The 22,951-nt window shown below is 38.0% G+C and overlaps 1 protein-coding gene across 4 annotated transcripts in view; it reads right to left on the bottom strand.

Moving 5' to 3' along the window:
• Slc4a4 (solute carrier family 4 (sodium bicarbonate cotransporter), member 4) overlaps positions 1–22,951 on the bottom strand; it is a 312,953-nt gene that overhangs the window by 127,193 nt on the left and 162,809 nt on the right. For all 4 annotated transcript variants that reach the window (XM_013020185.1, XM_013020188.1, XM_013020187.1 and 1 more), the window contains one exon: positions 2,674–2,831. In XM_013020185.1, the coding sequence (XP_012875639.1) occupies positions 2,674–2,831 (158 nt within the window). The remainder of the gene's footprint in view (positions 1–2,673; positions 2,832–22,951) is intronic.

Genomic DNA, 22,951 nt, shown 5'->3' with positions numbered 1-22,951 from the left:
GCAAGTACAATTTTCTTTAACACCTCTTGACATTTTTTTCCCCTTCCCAGCCCCAGTAAAAAGAGATATAAATAAAGCCATCGGGGCACCAAGCTGGACTTCAGCCATTGTCTTAGTCAGCAGTTTGCCAGGTGATTGCTCAGACAGAACTGCAAGGCTCTGCTGGAATGTTTTCAAGCAAAAAGATAAGTTACAGAAAACACAAATCATGCTAATCCCATTAATTGAAAAAGCTAGATCATCTCCTTGCTGTTTGTCCAAACACTCCCCTACATATTATTCCTATACTAAATAAATGCCTAAGAACTTAAAAAAAAACAGGTTAAAAACTAGTGGTATGATCAGGGAGAATGGCCTGAATTGAGTAGGTCCTTGCGGAGTGTTCTAATTTTCTTCCTAACTTAGCTAAAAGTAAGTTATGAACCTCTTGCCACTGCTGGTTAATCATGCTGAGACCTTCAGAGTTCACTGAGGAGATCGAGCTTGGTCTGCTGGTCCCCATGGAAACTGAAAAAGTCACCAGTGCCTTCCCATGGGTGAGCACTGAAAGCACCCACACTCTGAAAGTCCTTCCAGAAGACAATTTCCTGATGCTATCCTGAAGGACACACTTCTCCTTAAACCCTTCCCCAGCACAAGTTGAAGTGATGTTCCCTTTCATCTTACTACATAAATCAAGCTTCCTAACTACTGTGCCATTTCCAGGGGTGATTTCTGTGGTGTTTATGCAAGATGACGAGGCCATCAACGGGAGTATGGGACTGTAACATCAGTCGCACACTTCCTTTTAAAAAAAATTCATGGAGCATGGCATAACTGAAAAGTACACAAATTTAAGCACATAGCTTAGAGTTTTACAAATATATTTGTGTACATGTGTCTATGTATCTGTGTATCTATGTGTATATAAGCCAACTACCAATTTCCTCATAAGGCATAAAGCAAATTAAAGCATTTTCTTTACATTTACCTAATGTATCACTTTGGATGAGTTGTTCAGACTCAGTTTCTTCAGAAGTAAAGTCTATATGCATTTGTTTGCATGTTAAAGGATTAGAGCCAAATGCTGATGGTTTACACCTGTAATCCTAGCTTCTCAGAATGATGAGATTTAAGGAGCGTGGTCCGAAGACAGCCCAAGCAGGGAAGTCGGCAAGACTCTTTTTTCTTCCATATATATTTTTATTGTAAAAATACTGTACAAAGGGGTTACAGTTACATGAGTTATGAGTACATTTCCTATCGAGTACTGTTACTTCCTCATTCGCTTTTCTCCTATCCTTCCCTCCCCACTTCCTCAACTCCTCGCTCCACCCCCCCCCCAAAATTGTAAAGTTCATTTTCAACACAGTGTCTTGTACATCTCATTGCTACAATTGGCCAACCTGGATCCGTATGTAAGCCTTTTTGTTATATCCCTTCCCCTCCCTAAATTATAAAAATGTATGTACAAAATGCAGGACACCACAATCAGATACAGTGAAAACAGGGGTTATACCGTGGGGGAAGAACATACAAAAGAAACAAAAGAATCACATCATGCATTATAAGTACGTTAAAAACAATAGCAAGAAAGAAAAAAACCACTTGTGTCTCTGTTTTGGGGTTCACTTTGCTTAACGTCATCTTATATGGCCATATGTACATAGTTTTTGACCTTTATTGCTTGTCCTAGACATGTACTAATTATTGCAAATAAGGGAAACCATGGGACCTATGTTTCTCTCATCTTCGCCTAGCCATAAAAGAAATGCAAATCAAGATAACTTTGAGATTCCACCTCACCCCAGTTAGAATGGCTGTAAATGAAAAAATCTGGAGGGGATGTAGCCAAAAGGGAACCCTACTGCATTGTTGGTGGGAGTGTAAACTTGTTCAACCACTTTGGAAAGCAGTATGGCAGTTCCTCAAAAGACTCCACATAGAGCTCCCCTAGAACCTAGCAATCCCACTTTTGGGCGTTTACCCAAATGATCACAAACAACGTCATACCAAAGCTACCAGCACAACTATGTTTATTGCAGCATTATTCACCATAGTGAAGATATGGAACCAACCCAGATGCCCCTCAGTAGATGAATGGACCAAGAAAATGTGATATATATATATATATATATATACATACATACATATATACATATATATATATACATACATACATATATACATATATATATATATATAAATGGAATTCTATGCCTTCATCAGAAAGAATAACATCGCCCCATTTGTTAGGAAATGGAAAGACTTGAAAAAAATATATTAAGCTATGTAAGATTCTTATTTGCAATTAACTACCAAAAAAGTAAGACTTGAAGCTATGGCTTAAGTGGTAGAGTGCTAGCCTTTAGCAAAAATGCTTAGGAATGAGGCCCAGGCTCTGAGTTCAAGCTCCAGGACAAACACACACACACACACACACACACACACACACACACACACACACACTTTTATAAATATAGACTACTATATTGCAGGTAGATTGTTGTTGTAACTGCAATTATTATTATTATTATCTAAAGTACCAAATAATTTAAAGTTTCAAAGTCATACTTAGCAGTTATTTCAAATCCAGGCTCTCTAAGGCACTGCACATGTCTTCATTCTCCAGATGAGTAGAAGAACGCTTCCCTAGAAACACCCTGGACCATCCCACGTAGGAGAGCAGCTTACCTGGTGGGTACAGGGACCTCTGTCATGGCCCCCAACATGACAGCCTGCTGCAGCCGAACAAAGGCAATGAAAGGTGTATCCAAGAAGTCCACTTCCCCCACAAGCACATTGGAAGCTTCTGCATCACGTGGCAGTTTTTTCATAAACTTATTCTTCAGCTGCATGGAAAGAGCCAAGAAAACCGAATTTATTTCCATAGAGGGGACAAGGAAGACATCACCAGTATCATTCTTGGAAAGTCCCTTCACACAACCATCCCTAACTGGCAGTTCACTGCAATGACTCATATCAAATCATATTTGAGGCCAGCTTGAGTAAAAAACATTCAAAGACCTCATCTTAGCAAATAAACTGAACATGATGGTATATACCTGTAGTCCCAGGTACACGAGCGGCCATCTGTAGGGGGATCTAAATTGAGCCCAGCCCCAGGCATAAATGTGATACCTTGCTTGAAAATTAATGAAAGCAAAGAGACCTAAAGGTATGGCTCAACTGGTAGGGCATCTGCCTATCCAAAACCCCAGTACCAAACAGTCCTAGTGAATTATTTAATGGGAATCAATGTTATCTGTAGCTTTGAAAAGGATGTAATGATACTGAGTGAAATGAACCCCAAGATAAGGACACAAGAGGTTTTATCTTTGTTGCTGTCCTTCTTAATGTACTTATAATGTACTATGTGATTTTTTTTTGTTTCTTTGATATGTTCTTTCCCCATGGTACAACCCCTGTTTTCACTGTATTGGATTCCAGAGTCCTGTATATACATTTTTCTAACTTGGGGATGGGAAGGGAAATAACAAAATGCTGAAATAAGGATACAGGATTACCCACTGTAACAATGAGATGTACAAGACACTGTGTTGAAAATGAACTTTACAACTTTGGAGGGGGGGGGTAGAAAAGGGGAGGGAGGAGTTGGGGAGGAAAAGGATAGTAGGGGAAATATAAAGGAGGGGGTAACAATGCTTGATAGGAAATGGACTCATTACCTTGCTCGTGTAACTGTAACCCCTCTGTACAGTATCTTTACAATAAAAATATATTAAAAAAGAAATGTACTCATGTACCTATGAAACTGTCACTCCTCTATATGTCACCTTTACAATAAAATTTAAATTGAAAAAAGAAAAGGCTGTAATGATGGTTTATACAAAGAACAACGTGCAGCCTAACTTGTTTCACATATTTTTTTCACTCATTCAATACAAACTATTTAGTCAATCACCATTGAGTATGGGGTGGGGGTCAGTGGATGATCTATTTCCTAGGGATACTAGGAGAAACCAGATGAACTGCATGTCCCGTATAACTGCATGGCTCATATACCCATGGAGGAAACAAGATAGGGTATGATGTAGTGATAAGTACTAAGAAAGGAAAATGAAATGGGCAAAAAAAAAGTATATACTGTTTTTAAACAATGTAGATGGAGAAGGCTGCTGAAGAAATACATTTGACACTGAACAAGGTCACAAGTCGTGCAAAGACCTGGATAAAAAACATTCTGGCTGAAGAGAATGGCAAATGCAAAGCCTCTAAACAGGAAGGAGGCTGAGAGTATTTTGGAAGCTCAAGGGGCAAAGAGGAGGAGATGGGAGTAATGAAGTAATGAAATAGACCGCAGTACCACAGTGGGAGCCAGCCAGGTCACTGGGTTCTAACAGAGCCACAGTAAGGAGTTATAGGTAGAAGATGCCTGCCAAAAATACCAGTAGAAAGATGGAACCTTTAGAGGACATCATTTGGGAAACATCACGGCCACATAAGGGTGTCACAACCCTGAAAGTGAGTGTCTATAAAGGGGTAAGATTTATACCTGATCAATTCTACTTTTCATTGAAATAAAAGAAAACAGTACCAGAAAACCTTGAAAAAGAGAATCAGAGAGAGACAGAGACAGAGAAAAGGAAACAAGGACTTCACTAACAGCCAGGTAAAGAAGGGTCACCATAAAGACAGTGTATCAGCTGAGTCCTAAGAGGATGAAAGTTGAAATAAAATAAAAACTGAGTAAACCAATCAACTTGGCAAGAGGGCAATGCTATGGGATCTCAACAAGCACAATTATAGTGGATACCAGAGTACTAAGTGAACAATACAGGTGAAGGAGTGCAAACTGGTATTTGATATTTTGAAAATTATCTCTACTAAGAAGAGAGGAGAAATGAGGAAGGGAACTGTTAAATGTGGATATTAGAGCATGTTGGAATATGAATACCATGAGCTTGTAGAAACGGGATAATGCTGGAAGATAGGGAATAATTACCAAAGCAGCTCAAACAACCTAAAACTATTGAGAAGAAGTAGAGGATGGGCTTCAGTTACTAACACAGCTCATCAATACTACCAGGATTCAAAGGTAAATGACTGGAGAATTTGGTGAGGTGGTGATGAGAACCCCTCAGGACTCTTATTTTTGCAGAGAAGCACAAGTTAATGGACAGCGAGGAGGAGGAGGGAGACATGTGGAGGTTTGGGAGAGAGGAAAAGATGGCATAAAATGGTTTTCTCAGAAAGGCTGCTTAACACAGACACTCTGAAAGCTTGTCTTGTAGGCATTATTCTTTTATAAAACCCAAAGGAAATATTTCAATAATCATGGAAGGATAAAGATGAGAACTTGGAAAGATCATAGAAAAGATACAGATTCTGATACATACTCATCATCCAACATCAATGCCCCACTCTTCATGTCAAAAGTACCAATGTTCTTTCTACATGCGTCATTGCTAAAACGGAAAGGGCTAAAATGACTCAATTTCCTCCATTAGTAAAAAGGCTATGTCAACATTCTTATTTTCAATTTCTATTTCAGAGTTTTTGGGGAAAATAAGTGACAGGACCTAGAGCTCCATCACTGTCAGTGGCATTTTGATATGAATTTTTCCAATAGTTCTCCATTTCATACAAGAAGGAAGCTATCATGCATATGCAATGCCGAAGACTGTAATACTAAGTACAAGGAGGTAGAGATTTGGAGATTACAGTGCAAGAGCTAGAAGAAAAAAAAATTGGTAAGACTCCATTACAACCAATAGTGTGCTTAGCATACATCTGTCATCCCAGTGACCCTAGAAAGTACCATGGCTAGGGTGCAGTAGTGCAAACCTATCACAGCACAAGGCAGGGAAACACAAATAGGATTGCAGCCAGTGCCAGCCTGGACATAAAACAAGACTCTATCTAGTAAATTATATGAACACAAAAGGAGCTGGCAGAATGGCTCAAATGACACAGTGCTTGCCTAGCAAATATGTGCTCGGATCCCTGTACTATCATAAAGGAAGGAAGGAGATGGGTACCAGTGGCTCACACCTGCAATTCTAGTTACTCAGGAGGCTGAGAGCTGATGATTGTGGTTCAAAGCCAGCCCAAGCAGGAAAGACCATGAAACTCTTATCTCCAATAAACCACCAGAAAACCAGAAGTGGCGGTGTGGCTCAAGTGGTAGAGCACTAGCTTTAAGCTGAAGAGCTGAGAGACAGGGCCCAGGCCCAGAGTTCAAGCTCCATGACCAACCAAAAAAAAAAAAAAAAGGAAGGAAGGAAGGAAGGGAGGGAGGAAAGAGGGAAAGGATGGAAAGGATGTAGGGAGGGAAAAAAGGAGGGAGGGAGGGAAAAGAAGGAGGAGGAGGAGCAGCAGGAGATGGTGTGGTGGTGAAAGAGGAGGAAGAGAAGGAGAAGGAGAAGGGAAAGCTACTTGACAAAATGCAAGAAAATTAGGAAAAAATATTAAGTAGAAACCAAAAATAAATGAGCAATTAAACTGCAAGGGCAAGGTAGATGTTAAAACCATGACTACTACTAAGTAATATGGAATTTCCCAAAATTTCTAATATTAGTCTTCCAATAAATGATACTACTAAAAGTTAGTTTTAGATTTTTCAGATATGAAAACAGTAGCCATGGGAAGTGGCTAATCACATTGCCAAAACTGTGATCATCCAGGAAGCACAATAACACAAAGCAGAGTGTGGGGCATGACCAAGTGGTCCAAATATATACACAATCACATTTCTGAAGCTCTCTCCAGAGACAGTGCTCACCAACCACAGGACACAAGTTGTATAATAATCTGTTTTTACCTTCCCATCAGAGTCCCTGCTCCAGGTAGACTGTTGATCTGACTAATCCCCCATTTTGGTTTTGTGTGCTTAGGCTGTCATACTTACATAATACAGTCATTATGTAAAACAACATTGTTCTTTTCCCATTTCTACCTTTTCTAAACAGCATTCTACCATTCTCAGGCTGCTGCTTTAGAAACCCTGGAAGTATTTATTTCTGAATCACACTTTGCCCAAGTGTAAATCCTTTCACTCCAAGTGTCAGGAGTGTAAAAGCATTTTATTCTGAATGGCTACTTTGCACATAATTTATCTGCAATAATATTATGAGTAGAAGGAATGGACTCTGTACCACTGAAAATCAGATTCAAAGACCTTCAAGTACAGCAACACCCTAATTCAGAACACATGCAGAATATCTCACTATCTGTTAGACACTCTCCCAGTGTCTTCTTAGTACAATAGCACCCTTACTAACGTAACTCTGCCCACACTGGAAAATTAGGAGTATGCTTTTATGACTAAAGAAAATGACATAACTTCTACACGCTCTGCTGAAAGATTTTTGTAAAGATACGTCCTTTTAGTTTAGCATATCTCAGCTGTGGTAACAGAATACTAGTATTCTAAGATAAACTAATATGTACCCTAAAATAAAAGGTTTAGTGTTTGAGGTACCCCAGAACTTAGTTAGATTGATCTTTGCTGTCTGCACAGTCTGAGAGTAATCTACATGTTTTATGCCTAAAACACAGATGACTCACAAATTATATCTCCATCCAGGACATTTCCCCTGAGCTGCAGGCCTACATTATCTCCATTGGCAGTTCTAATAAACATGTCATGTTCAAAATGAACCCTTCTGACAGTTCCTATAAACTGGGTTTTCCTGACATCTTTCCTGTGCAGTGAATGACAACTCTATTCTTCTATTGTTTAGGCCAAAACCATTCCATCGTCCTCAATTGTTCTTCCTTCTCTCATACACCAGGTCTATTTCATTATCAAATCCTATCGGGTCTATATCTAAAATCTAGCCAGAACTGCTGTTTCTCACCACCTTCGTTGCCACCACCCTGGTCTATGTCTGTTCATTCTCTGGAGGTTGGTATTGTTTTCCTGACTGGTTGCCTGCTCTGTCTCTGCCCCAGCTAATCCACCAAAGTAAGCCAGAAGAACAAATCCAAGTGTCAGAACATGTTACTTCTCTGCTCAAAACCCTCTACTGGCCACAATTTCAGTAAGTGAGCCAATATCTCTATGACAACCCGTAAAACCAGCATTGGGTAGCTGCCCATTACCTCCCTGATCTCATTTCTTGCCGCTCTCTCTTGATCTTTTGGTGGCTATCACTCTGATGTCCGTGCCCCCCACAGACACTTTGGGCCTGCTGCTGCCTCAGGTCCTTCTCATCTGCTGTTCCCTCACTTTGCATGGCTTATTCAAAATCACTTTCTCATCAGAGAGGCTTTCTCTGCCCACATGAGGTTAAATTTCAATTCCTTTCTCCCCAGAGACCCCTTATTCCGCTCTTCTGCTTTATTTTTGCTTCCTTGTATTTATCAACTTCAAACTTAAGTTTGGAAAATTAAAGATAAGAATATATCCCCCTGGAGGTAGGAAAAGCCATCTGTCTTGTTGTTATAATGCCTTCAAGAGTGCAAGGGGGGGGGAAGGTTCAATAAACAGGTGTTACATGAATAAAGGAGATTCATATTTCTGCTTTTCTAAGAAACCTTTCCTAACTCTCCTCTTTAAAAAAAAACCCACAAAATTTAGGCTGAAGGATTGTTAGCATTACAATTCTGAAGGGAAAAAAAATATCTGTCTGATGCTGGTTTCATATGTTGCAAAGTAATGACAACTAAGCAAGTTTTTAAAAACAGTACACAAGCTGGGGTAATAATAGGAGAAATTCAGTAATAGGAGAAATTCTCCTACGTTTGCCAAATTCACCCTATATCTCACAGCATGGTCAGTCCCAGAACCAGTTACAAGATCTCACCAGTGCCCACAGTTAGGGCACAAAGAAAGGGAATGTGACTGATTTTGGTACTAGTTATTGTTCAGGTCTTTTAGAAAGACAGTTTTATGTCTGGACTCAAGTCTTAACTATCGCGAAGCATTTTTGTGAACAGTTCAGGAAGGACATGGGCACCACGGACACCTGCCGGATGCCCACAGCTCTTCAAATAGTTCTGCATGACCCATTCAGGCCACATAATTGGATAAAAAACCTAGATATGGTCACTCTTAGTAAAATACTTTCCTCAGTATTGATTCCAGATTTCCTAAGAATGATTGGTCCATAGGATAGATACATGAGACCAACTCTTTGTGAAAATTCATAGATATTTGGAGGTCAATATTCTCTCTTTTCTAAGTTTGTTCCCTACCAAGCTGAAGGCTGGTAGGGAAGACTGGCCATACAATAGAGGAAACAAGGTCAGCACCTGAAGTGAAATCAGGAAATATGAGAAAAAGGGAGATGAAAGAGAGGGATTTCTTAGTTCCCGGTCTCCATCTCCATCATACTGTAGCTTCTCTAAGAATTCTTCCCAGTTACATAAGCCAATAAATTCCCTTTGGAGCCTAAATTAATTTAAATTGTATTTCTGTCCATTGCAGATGTCAGACGCAAAGTATGTTTGGTCAGGCAGATCTGAAGAATACCAAGTTAAAACGGAATAACCAAATTTGTGTGCTACAGACTTTCTCAAAGCCTTTAATATGCCTGTGGGCCCTGAGACGCTTTGTCTCCTAAGAAGATGTGGCACACTCTGGTATGAAATCATTACAAAATACTGCTCCAGCTAGAAATCTCTTCCTCTTTCATGTAATTCCACTCTCAAGTCCACTCTATTCTGTTCAAATCCATGGGTGTCTACAATGGTCAAAATTTAGTTGAAAGCCCTGTAGAGAATGGACAGCTACTACTCTCCTGAGATCCACAGTTCAATAGAAGAGAAACAAATACAGAAATAGCTACAATGAGAAAAGAAACACAAATACTACGAAAAGTATATTGTACAGTGGGACAGCACAAATAACAGCAATCACTCCTAGTAGCAATACTCAAGGAATGCCAAAAGTTATAATTTTTCTCCTATGACTTTGGTTTATCAAACAGTGATTTGCACAAATTATCCTTATGAAGGACCCAATAATATGTGATACAGGAAAAAAGTAGTAACTGAAATATGAAAAACAACTGTGGGCTTTCTCAGGAAAACTAAACAATAATAAAATACTAGGAAAAATGTAAAATTAAATGGACTCAGGCATTACAAACAGTAATAAAAGATAATGAAAACAAGAACAAAAATCAAAGACATTCAAAGTCAGTTTGAAAATCTCTCAATAAAATCATCTGGATTGAATTTCAAAGATAAAATGTGGCATTCCTTTCTTATAGATCATTAGTCGCTTCTCCAAGGGATACCAGCCTGGGTTTTACAAAGGGTCAACTACAAGAACACACAGAAAGGAAAATTTCTTCAGCCAACTGTGATTTCAAATAAACTGATTTCAAATGACTGCTTTGTAGAGCTACAACCACCAAACATATTTGGCTAGTTCAGCAACTTCGTGGCTGTTTTGTTTTCTCTATTGAAATTTCTAGGTTTTATCATATGATCTGTGAGCCCAGATGTACACATTTCTAGTTACTTTATACTGTGTTCTTCCAGAACAAGGTTTTGATATAATTACTTAAGAATGATATACAGTTTACCCTCTGCCATGAATGTTTACACTTACAATCCCTTAACCTTTCTTGTTTTCTGAATGATGAACGTAACACCAGCTTGCCAAGAAACTAGAAATCCTGAAAAGATAATGCAGAATAAACTGTAAAAGAGGTCATTTCCTTAGGACGATACATTCAGAGATATGTGACATATATGTATATAGATATAGTTATAGATATATAGATATTGTTCTCTAGAAAAAGAGAGATGATAGAGAGATAGAACAAACTAATGAAAAAAGTAAAAGTTAATTCTCTACTTAGGTCTTAGATTGTCCTACCTTTTTAATGTGAAAGCAGTTTGTCTACTTGAAGGCTTGACTGAGGGGTCCCATCATCAGGTAACTGCTCATCAGTCGTAACTGGCTATGGTAACAGCTGATTACCATTCTGTCCTCTAGGTCTCTTTGCTACCACCCCTCAGACCTACAGCATTGCCCACAGAGTAGGTCCAACCTATTGTATTGCTCTGATGCAAAAAAAAAACTTGCTCTGATGCTAGGCAAGTTTTTAAACTCCACCTCTTCTCTGTCATTATTATCACATTAAAAGTATGACTTGTGAGAGTAGTTAAGGCCAGTCACTGAATTCGATTGATTATAATTTGGTATTAGTCTATTCAAAATTCATGTACTAATATCCATCTGTTTTCCTGAGGAAAAAGATCATTCTCAATTACATTACCACCACAAAAAAAAAAAAAAACAAGAATGATCTTTTTCCTCAGGAAAACAGGTGGATATTAGTACATGAATATGAGGCCACATAATGGAAAGCAAAGCATAGTTTAGAAGATTAAAATCACTCTCATGTGGAGATACTACCACCCATGTAATAAAACAGAAGTGCAAACTTTGTTAAGAAGCAAGAGAAGATACTCGTTCAGGTGATTTTAAAATAGCTTTTAAATAGCTTAGGTGATTTTGATAGTAATGGCAGAATACTCCCAAGAATAGGGCTGGGGAAGCAGCTCAATGATAGTGCTCTTTCCTGGCATGTGCAAAGGTATCATTGAGCTACTTCCCCAGCCTTATTCTTGAGAGTTATTTTCTTTCCCATGTTCTTTTAGATCTTTATGATTACTTTCTCTTCTTTCTTCCTTTGAGAACTGTAAACTGTATTCTTTCCCAAATGAAATCAACTGGGAAGCTCAGAATTACTGTAGGTCACCTCAGTTCTACATCTTCCCACTTCAGAAGACATCCATATTAGTAATAGTGCAACGTCATGAATTTCCCCCATGACAATTTGTTTGCCCTGTTAGCCTGTCATAAGTATTCTCTTTGTTCTCCAAAGTACTTTGGATATAAGTAGTACTTCTCTGCATTCTCCAAAGTACTTTGGTCTAATAGAATTTATATAGTCTCACATTTGAGTATGCAATCGGCTCTTGTAGGAAACCTACAACATGGTATTAGAGAAAAGCTACCTACTATAGAAATGTAAAAATTAAGGGATGCAAAAACATGCAAGGAAGCCTAGATCAGAAACCCTTTTATTCATGCTCTCTGAAAACATGTTTCATCACTCCCTCCAAGCAAGCAAAATTATCTAGGTATTAAGGCATGAAAAAGTATCACCTCCCCATACAGTATGTTTCTGCATCTGCCCATTGACTTTCTCTACATCTCAGTTGAAAGGGATAATTTGGTGAGATATATGATAAACAAATGCAGAAGTGCTACCCACTAGACATTATATTGAAAATGATCTTTACAACTTGTGGGTGGGGGTGGGAGGGAAAAACTGGAAGAGCATGAGGGAAGGGGTGAGTGACACTGTTCAAAAAGAAAGTACTCATTATCTGACTTAGGTAACTATAACCCCTCTGTACTTCACCTTCTTAATAACAGCAAATGAATTTTTTAAAGTGACATCTTGAAGTAATGAATAACTTTACCATATCTTTATTAATGATAGTAAGATCAGCATTTCATAGAGTCTACATTTTGAGTATTTTTATTATCTGCAAGTAGTTGTACAAAGGAGCTGCCATTCAGCAAAGCAGTTTATGAATACAACACTTCTTGACCCATGTCACCCCATTGAACATTCTCACCCACTCCTCCCAACTCATCCCTTCCCTTTCCTTAAATTTATTTTATTTTAAAGGAGATGTACAGAGTTACAGTTACATACGTAAGGAAATGACTACATTTCTGATTATCTTAATGTTAGGTTATGTATTGCATTTTTGCCATTTATCAAAGCAGTTTACATATACAATGCATCTTTATCTGTCATCGCTTCAACATCATCACCCGCCTCCCCTGTAACCCACTCCTTCCCTGACATGTCTCAGTTCCGTGGTATATACAATGAATTCTTACCTGAATTCTCTCCCCTTCCCCTTTATTCTTCTACTCCTTTTCCCTTGACCTCACCTGAGTCCCCTCTTGGAAGAACCTATTTCCTGGTACGTAATTTGTTGGACTTTGACTTTTTATTTTTAAACAATTATACTATTTGTGCTCACCATAGTCTACTATACTTCAGTTAATTCATTTGTAACCTCTTGCCTACCACCCATTTTGTTTACTTGCAAATTTATTGGTACATTCTTGTTATAAAAATGAGAGAAAAATATATCCAATAGAGCACAAACAAGGCCAACTAAAGCTACCAGCACAACCATATTCACTATAGCAGTATGTACCATAGCCAAGATATGAAATCAGCCCAGATACTCCTCAATGCATGAATGGATCAATAAAATGTGGTATATATACACGATGGAATTCTACTCATCCATCAGAAAAAAAATGGCATTGCACCATTCGTAAGGAAATGGAAAGACTTTAAAAAATATATTAAATGAATCTATTTTTTAAAGCAAAATACTTACCCTAGGGATTAAAATATGTTAACACTCAATTGTTAAAGTCAATTTAATCATTTGAAAGTGTTACACATTATAGCTTATAGAATATAGTATCCAGACATGTGCACTCAGCAAATTCATAGCCATATCCACAAATACTACAAAGAAAGACTATTATAAACATATACATATATACATATGTAATAGTATTTAATATACATAATACATGTATAATATATATGCATAAATCTCTCTCTCCCTACACACACACACACACACACACACACACAAACACATGAGCTAAGAATAAAGTAGCAACTGGGGTATTAAGGGTATATAGTCCAATGGGAAAGAAAGTTTAGCATGCACAAGGCTGTGGGTCTCAATATCTCCTATCTCTGTTACTCTCTCTATCGCAAACACAAAAAATTAGTAAATGAACTCAAAGAAGGCAGAATAAATAATAATAGTTAAAGAAATTAATAAAATAGGAAACAAATATGCAATGCTTGTTATATTCTATTTTACAATCAGAATGACAATATTATACAGGTATTGTCTTAGTTCATCTGTGCTGCTTTAACAAAATTCCTGAAAAACATTTATAAAGAATTTATAATTTATAAAGAACAAAATTCTTTCTCACAAGATTGTGAAAACCAGAAAGTTCAATATTAAGACATTCAGCATCTAGTATGGATTGTGTTTCCTTCCATGATGGCACCCTGACTGGTGTACCCTTCAAAAGGGAAGAATGTTGTTTTTACTTGTTGAAAGGTCAAGGGGCAAAGGGGGCAAACTCTCTCCATTAAGCTACTTTATAAGGGCAAGTAATTCTGGCTAGCTGGATAAATATCATCTTGAACATATCCCAGTGCTCATTCCCTAAATCTTACCTCTTTTATAACTCACATGGTAAGCCAACTAGGAAATATCAGGAGGAGAATTTAAGAAATAATGGCTTCTAGGCTGCTATTTTCTTTTATTCCAAGAGCATGTAAGAAAAATTATATAAAAATGGTGCTGGCAAAATTGGTTAAACACCTGTAGAAAACTAAAGCTAGATCCTTATATATCACCCCACACCAGAATCAACTCCAAATGGATCAAAGACCTCAAAGTCAAAGAAGATACCCTGAAAACATTACAGGATGGAATAGGAGAAACTCTAGGGGTCCTTGGCACAGGACAAAATTTTCTTAATAAAGACCTATAAACACAAATCAAAGAAAGGTTGGACAAATAGGACTGCATGAAACTGCAGAGTTTCTACATGGCAAAGGACAACGCTAGCAATAACAATAGAAAAACCAACGAATTGGGAGATCTTCACTAGCCATACAATGAACAAGGGTCTCATATCTAAAGTATACTTAGAACTCAAAAAACTAAATCCCCCAACAACAAATCCTCAAAGAAACAACTACCCAATAAATAAGTGAACTTAAAGAGAAATGTCTCTGAAGAAGAAGTAAGAAAGGCCAATAGAAAAAATGCTCAACTTCTCTAGTCATAAAAGAAATGCAAATCAAAACAACATTAAGATTTTACCTCATCCCAGTTAGAATGGCTATAATCAAAAAAAATCTCAAAACAACAGATGCTGGAGGGGATGTGGCCAAAAGGGAACCCTACTACATTGTTGGTGGGAATGTAAACTTGTTCAACCACTTTGGAAAGCAGTATGGAGGTTCCTGAAAAGACTCCACATAGAGCTCCCCTATGACCCACTTCTGAGCATTAACCCAAATGATCACAAACAAGGTCAAATTAAAGCCACCAGCACAGCTATGTTTATTGCAGCATTATTTACCATAGCTAAGATATGGAACCAACCCAGATGCCCCTCAGTAGATGAATGGATCAAGGAAATGTGCTATATATACACAATGGAATTCTATGCCTCCATCAGAAAGAATAACATTGCCCCATTTGTGGAAAGACTTGGAAAAAAATTGTATTAAGTGAAGTAAGCCAGGCCCAAAGAAACATAGGTCCCATGGCTTCCCTTATTTGCAATAACTAGTATAAGTCTAGGACAAGCAGTAAAGGTCAAAAGCTATGTACATAGTACCATATAAGATGATGTTAAGTGAAATGATGTTAAGTAAAATGTCTCCCAAGATAGGGACACAAGTGGTTTTTTCTTTCTTAAAATTGTACTGTGTGGCTGGGAAGGTGGCTCAGTGGTAGAGTACTTGCCTTACATGCATGAGGCCCTGGGTTCAGTTCCTCAGCACCACATAAGCAGAAAAAAAAAAAAATTGTACTGTGTGATTTTTTTGTTTCTCTTGTATGTTCTTCCCCCACAGTATAACCCCTGTTTTCACTGTATTTGAAGTGGGTGCCCTGCATCTTGTATATACATTTTTCTAATTTGGGGAGGGGAAGGGAAATAAAATGCTGAAATAAGGATACAGGTTGACCCATTGTAATAATGAGATGTACAAGACACTATGTTGAAAATGAACTTTACAACTGGGGGGGGGGAGATGGAGGAGTTGGAGAAGTGGGGAGGGAAGGGATGATAGGGGAAAACAAAGGAGGAGGTAACAATGCTCAATAGGAAATGTACTCATTACCTTACTCATGTAACTGTAACCCCTCTTACAGTAGTTTCACAATAAAAAACATATATTAAAAAACTTGGCTGTTAAATCAAATATTCTTGATCATTGTCATAGGACAAACTATTTTGATGTGATAAAGGAAATACTGGAGTAATTGCTAGAAACTTTTTTTGTGAGAAGCTCTAATTGGCATTTTGGTTATCTTCAAACTATGTTTTAGAAGGATATTTCTGATGGCTAAATTTAAATATCATTGACCCAATGTCTATGAAGCCTAGAAAAAGCTATTTGTTTTATAGTCCAGAAGATCCAAAATTCTGACAATCATATATAATATTAGTGTACTTAATATCTATGATGTAGTCTTTGATTTCCAGAGTATTTAAAATGTGAAGGAATATAAAGTGACTAAATAAGACAAAATGCCAAGTGGGCCTGTAGCTGTATTTTTTGTTACGGTTGAACACTCTTCTATTTATATTTTCCAGTTGTAAAAAAATTAAAAACAGTCCCCTAAGGGTGAAAATTTGATTTTATAATTTTTTTCTTCCAAATTTACACATCTCACCAACATTAATGCAAATGATTCTGCAAAGCACCACATTTGCAAATGACTATTATACTAAATATAACATTAAGTACAATCCATTAGTTCTGATTTCCTAAACAGGATAAAATTTCAAGCAATGACCTAGTTTAAAAGTCAACTTGTCAAAATCTCTGTCACATTTTCAAAATGATATTTAAAAATGATACTGTTAAAATATTCAGATAGTTTACAATTTTAAATATTTTCACACATGTTATTTTAATTGAATTCTTACAACTAGCTTGTGGAAAATGTATTATGCCATTTACAGATGAAGAAAACTAAAGTTCAAAATGTGTAAGAGTGTTTACCATAGTGCTACAGCTCCATGACTTGGACAGTACTTGGATCCAGACCTCTTAGATACAACTGCTCTGTCTACTTTGCTACACTATGAAGCTGTATATGTCTGACAAATAAATTTTACTACCTCAAGTTTAGAAGCTCTTAATATGATATCTCTGAGCCTTTTACAAAGAAAATTAGAGTAAAAAAACACACTGGTTTAGGTTCTTATACAGATAACCTTTAAAAATTATAATTACCTCTTTTTTGAGTATTTAGTAATGCTTCAATGTGTAAGATTAAAATGGATCAGAGAGGCAGAGAGTAGAAGAGCATTTGTAAAAGGAGTTTAAGGAAAAATAAGAATCCATAAACTCTAGGTGCTAAGTAATTATTTTTAAAGGTCTTTCTATTCATTGCTGTGTCAAGAACTTGACAGTAAAGAATGTCTAAGCATGCACAAGGCTGTGGGTCTGATCCTCATTATTTTCTATCTATCTCTCACTCTCTCTCGCATACACATGAACAAATTTACCAAATAAACACCAAATAAAGCAAAATAAATAATAGTAGTTAAAGGAATTAAATACAGGTTACTTGCTCCTACTTCACAACTTAAGGAAGAAGACTTGAAATAGTCCTAATTCTGTCTCATGGGAAATTCCCTTTACCTGCATGCCTGCCCTCCTCCCTATCTTGCCCCTTAGAAACTTAAATTCCTCTTGTGACTCCTGAAACTAGGCCTTATAGGAAGGGTAAGTTTGATCTTGATTCCCCTATTCTTACATCTACATCCATAACTGGATTTAACACAACTCACTCATTGACTGACTTACTAGACCAGAAGTACTTTACAGAGGATGCTGAAGTATCCTATAAAAAGAAACCAGGGGTTGGTTGCTCAACTTTGCTTCCTTGCTGCCTTGCCGTCACTGCCTAGATTTAAGTGTTCAATAAATATTTGTTTAACAGTCAAAGTCCACATGATCCCACCTATATTCTAGGGGTTCATACCTGTAATTCTAGCTACTTTGGAGACAGAGACTGGAAAGACCATGGTTCAAAGACAGACCAGGAAAAACGCTTGAGATACTTCTCTCCCCTCACCATCTAAATCCAATGATCTAAGCCTCACAGCTTACATCATTTGATCTCAGCTGCATGGAAACACTAATAGAAGGATCATGACCCAGGCCAGTTCTGTCATAGATTTGAGATAAAACTTGAAAAAAAAAAACCTGAAGCAAAAGTAATGGGGGTATAATTCAAGTGTCTACCAGCACTAGGCTCTGAGTTCAAACCCAATTACTGTCAAAAAAAATCAGAAAGGACAGTCTATAACAAACAACAAAAGAACTGAAGCTGTTCCTATTCCTGATACTCGCTAACATTAAAAACAAATATTTCAGCACGACTGTTGATTATGAGATACATCGCTGAAAATTTAGTTGGCACTAAAAATATCTGTGCCCTCAAGTTTTCTTTTATTTAACCTACAGAACAGTTGCTAAGCCAACCACAGTGTTACTATCTATATTTAGCTTCCTCATCTACAGTATAAGGATAATATGTCACATGTTATAGATAATACGTAAAAACTCCTCACCCAGTGCCTGAAATAGCAGAGTAGATACTCAATAAATGCTGACAATAATTATGACAGCTCAGTTTTAATATAATCATTTCAAAAATGAAAAGAGATGATTTGGTAAAAATAAAACTTTTCATCTCCCAAAGGAATGCAGAAATAGGTAGCTAGGTGATCATATTTAATTTAAATTCATTCAATTCATTTAAAAACCTGTGACTTTTAGGACAAACATCTCTTTCTTCAGCTGATATCATGGATAGACCATGCACATCAATAGAGTGCACTTCCTCCCTAGGTTGGTTAATTCTGCCACATGCGCAGATGCAGGAGTTTTAACTTGAGAAGGATGAAGACTGTTGCACACTGTCATAAAGGCTTCAAAACAGATGGACTGGAGACTAGGGTGGGTACAGGTATTTCAGTGAAGCTACAGGACAAAATGAGCACAATTCCTCCGGATAACTGCACCTTTTAAGGTCTCTGCATTTCCTTGGATGACACATTTGTTCTTGAATGACTGTTCAGGAGGGAATGCTTTATTTCTCTTACCCTTCCTATTAATAACTAAAAAACAGTATTTGTTAACAATCTTCCTGATCCCATCCCCAAAAGAAGTACAAGGTTTCGTTTCTTTTTTTTTTTTTATTGTGAAAATACCGTACAGAGGGGTTACAATTACATGGGCAAGATAATGAGTACATTTCTTATCAAGCATTGTTGCCTCCTCCTTTGTTTCTCCTTCCCATCCCTTCCCATCCTCCCCTCCTCCCCCCCTTTCCACCTGGCCAAAGTTGTAAAGTTCATTTTTCAACATTATGACTTGCATATCTCATTGTTGCAATGAGTACATCTGTGTCCCTATTTAAATGATTTGTTTTTGCCCTTCCCCTCCACAAATTATACCAACTTCAAATACAAAAGCAGGGGTTATACTGTGGGGGAGGGACATACAAAGCAACAAAGAAATCATCTTATAAATATGTTAGAAACAATCGCAAGAAAGAAAAAACATTTGAATACATATCTTGGGCTCCATTTCACCTAACATCAACTTATCTGACCTTTTCTGCTTGACTCAGACATATACTAGTTATTGCAAATAAGGGAAACCATGGGACCTATGTTTCTTTGGGCCTGTCTTTTCATGGCCTCCACAACCTCCAGCTGCCAAGAGAAGAGAAAGGTTGCAGAGGAAACAATCAGATGAAGTCAAAACTAAATATAACAACAAAAATCCAAGCAATTCACATAGTGGGGTTAGCGTTTCAAGAGAAAATTACAGTTTAGGAGGAAATGTTTTGTGTGTTTCGTGTGTTGTGTATATTCCAGTCAGGGGCACTAATTTTAAAAACAAAACAAAAAAAATGACTGCTTTCAACAACCGAAAGTTCTAGGCATGAGATGTTGGAAGGTGGAACCATCAGAGGTAACACAGGCTGCACCAACCTTAGAGCTAGGGCTTCAGGCGTTAAACCTTCTGCTTCATTGGCCTTTACCTTCCTGAACTTTTCTCCGCTCAGAACTAAGAGGAGATAGCACAGAGCAGCAGTTCTTAACTTGGTGAAAACCTTGAAATTAAATGCCACTTTTTTCATCTTTATATTTACCAAGCATTTTCCTACCCACCTGCCTCCCAACCTGCCTTTCTTTTTCTTTTTCTTGTTCTTTTTCAGGGGTTTGTCCTCAGGGCCTTGCACTTTCATTCAGTGTATTAATCTCTGGTCCTCTATCACTTGAACCATACCTGAGCCCAGCATTTTGCTTGTTATTTGAAGATAAGCATTTCAAAAGACTTTCCCGCCTGGTCTGGCTTCAAACTGTGATCCTCAGATCTCAGTCTCCTGATTGGTTAGGTTTACAGGTATCAGCCACCATTGGCACACAGCAGACTATTGTTCTAGTGGAAACTTCCAAGATTTTCATCACAAGCTCAGATGGCCCTGGCTTTGGAAAAGCTAAAGGCCCATTGCATTAGACAGTACAGGAACTGAAAATCTACTTTCAAAAAGCCAAAACTCTGGTAGGATTTTAGCCTTTATATTACCTCATACTTAAAGACTTTCGTGACTCAAGGAATGGGAAACTAGGTTTTTGCAGCTCTGGAGGAAGGGATGCAGAATGTCACGGTAAGAATAGGAAAAGATCTCCTTCTTTCCCCAGATATCTATCACTAGTAAAAATGCAGTCCTCGGCTCACTTCCAATTCCAGCATTCTGGAACGAGGACCAGTATTGGCTCTCCTGAGACCCTGAAAAGCTGTGTGTTCAAGGTCACAGTTCTACAACAGAGCAGGTGTCCCTCCAGTGACCTCATCCACTCCTGTTTGCACCATGCCACTGGGACAGAAAACAATTAAAATAATCACCCATTAAAATACTTGAAAAGAAGTCAAATGTAGAAGTACTTTCTCTCAGCACATCACACGTGGCAACAAAACAGCCTGGCAGGCCGACAAGTCTACATAACTCTGATCCATCTGAGTGGCTCTTTACTACTTCATAACTTGGATCAGATAAAACACTGTCAATAAAAAAAGTCCATCAGAGGAGAGACAGTAGGGGTAAGAAATACAATCTACAGACTTCCACATAGCTGCTTGTTCTCTGAGAATTCAATCTATCACCTGGGAAGCACGGAGACCAGGTCCTTCCAGGGCTGGGATATGCAAGGAACCATATGGCTCCAGCAGAACACTTCAAACAAGCAGCTGTATAGCTATAATTAAATCTGTAGTAGTCATGCTATTATTTATTTAGCAGATTTTTTTTCATGTACTCTTCCCTGAGGTCTCTGAGAACACATACCAAATTAGAACAATAGAGAAAACTGAAGAAGCAGAAATAGGGAACTGAGGGGAGAGTAAGTTCTGACATATGGGCAAGCAACAGCTACAGAGAAGTTTCCCTAGAGGTTCTTTATCTCTCCCTGAGCCCTCAGGACATCCTGATCACTTCACTGGCACAAAAGCTGAGCCTGAGGCTTCCTGATTCCTTTGTTCCAGGATACACTGCAGCACCAAACCTCCTTTTATTCTATCCATCAGCATCATCACATCAGAAAAATGTGCAAAGAACTCCGTAACTGCCAAAGCTAATTTACTACGCCATGACTATATTCCTAATATATGCTTCCCATTTGCTTCTTCTTGAACATCACAGTGACCAAAAAGAAAAATAAAAGCATTCAATTGAAAAACCAACTCAAATGTCAGCACTGCTCATTCTCCAATTCCTGGCAGACTTCATACTCCCTTCTCTGCACTAGGGCACCTAATACCTAACATTATTTATTGATTTCTCTTGAAGTCTAGAATGAGAATCCCTTGGATGGCAGGGACTGGGATGAACACATGGTTCAGTGGTAGAGTGTCAGCCTTGAACCAAGACAAGCCTAAGAACCTGAATTCAAACTTTAATACCACCAAAACATCGCTCTCTCTGTCTCTCTGTCTCTCTCTCTCTCTGTCTCTCTCTCTCTCTCTCTCTCTCACACACACACACACACACACAGGCAGGCAGAGATTGTACCCTGGTCATTGTAGTCTTGATCTTTAGTAGAGTGTTTAATACAAAGGACTCCCCAAAACAAATCAGAAATAAGCCAGGCACAGTAGCTCATGCCTGTAATCCCAACTACTCAGGAGGCTGAGATCTGAGGATCTCTGTTTGAAGCCAGCTCCAACAGGAAAGTCTGTGAGACTCTTATCTCCAATAAAGTACTCAGAAAAAGCCAGAAGTGGCACTATGGCTGAAGTGGTAGAGCACTAGTTTTGATCACAAAGAGGCTTAGGACAGCACCCAGGCCAAGTTCAAGCCCAGAATCAGCAAAAAAAAAATAATTAAAAATTAAAAAAATAAAAATAAATAAAAATAAGTTGAGTGCCAGTGGCTCATGCCTGTAATCCTAGCTACTTGGGAGACTGAGATCTGAGGATAGTGGTTCAAAGCCAGCCCGGGCAGGAAAATCCATGAGACTCAATTAACCACCTGAAAACTGGAAGTGCATCTGTGGCTCAAGTGATAGAACACTTGCCTTGAGCTAAAGATCTCAGGGACTGTATCCAGGCCCAGAGTTCAAGCCCCATGACCAAAAGATAAAATTAAATTTAATAAAAAAAATAGTTAGGTGAAATGAACCCCAAGTTAAGTATTGAAATGTTTTTTCTTTCTTGAGATTTTTTTCCTAACATATTTATAAGATGATTTCTTTGTTGCTTTATATGTCCCTCCCCCATGGTATAACCCCTGCTTTCATTGTATTTGATGTTGGTACAGTTTGTGGAGGGGAAGGGCAAAAACAAATCATTTAAATAGGGATACAGGTGGACCCACTGCAACAATCAGATGTACAGGTTGTTATGTCAAAAATGAACTTTACAACTTTGGTGCGGGGGAGGGGAAGAGGGGTAGGAGATGGGAAGGGAAGGGAAGGGGAAACAAAGGAGGAGGCAACAATGCTTGATAAGAAATGTACTTATTATCTTGCCCATGTAATTATAACCCCTCTGTACGGTATTTTCACAATTGGAAAAAAAAGAAATAAAAAAATTAAAAATCACTTTTAAAAATGTACCTTTAAAATTAAGCCTGGTGGTGTATGCCT

This window comes from Dipodomys ordii, unplaced genomic scaffold, assembly GCF_000151885.1.
Source record: "Dipodomys ordii isolate 6190 unplaced genomic scaffold, Dord_2.0 Scaffold49, whole genome shotgun sequence".
NCBI classification, from domain to species: Eukaryota; Metazoa; Chordata; class Mammalia; order Rodentia; family Heteromyidae; genus Dipodomys; species Dipodomys ordii.
The sequence above is the reverse complement of the archived record's forward strand: the minus strand, read 5'-3'. Positions and strand labels throughout refer to the sequence as shown.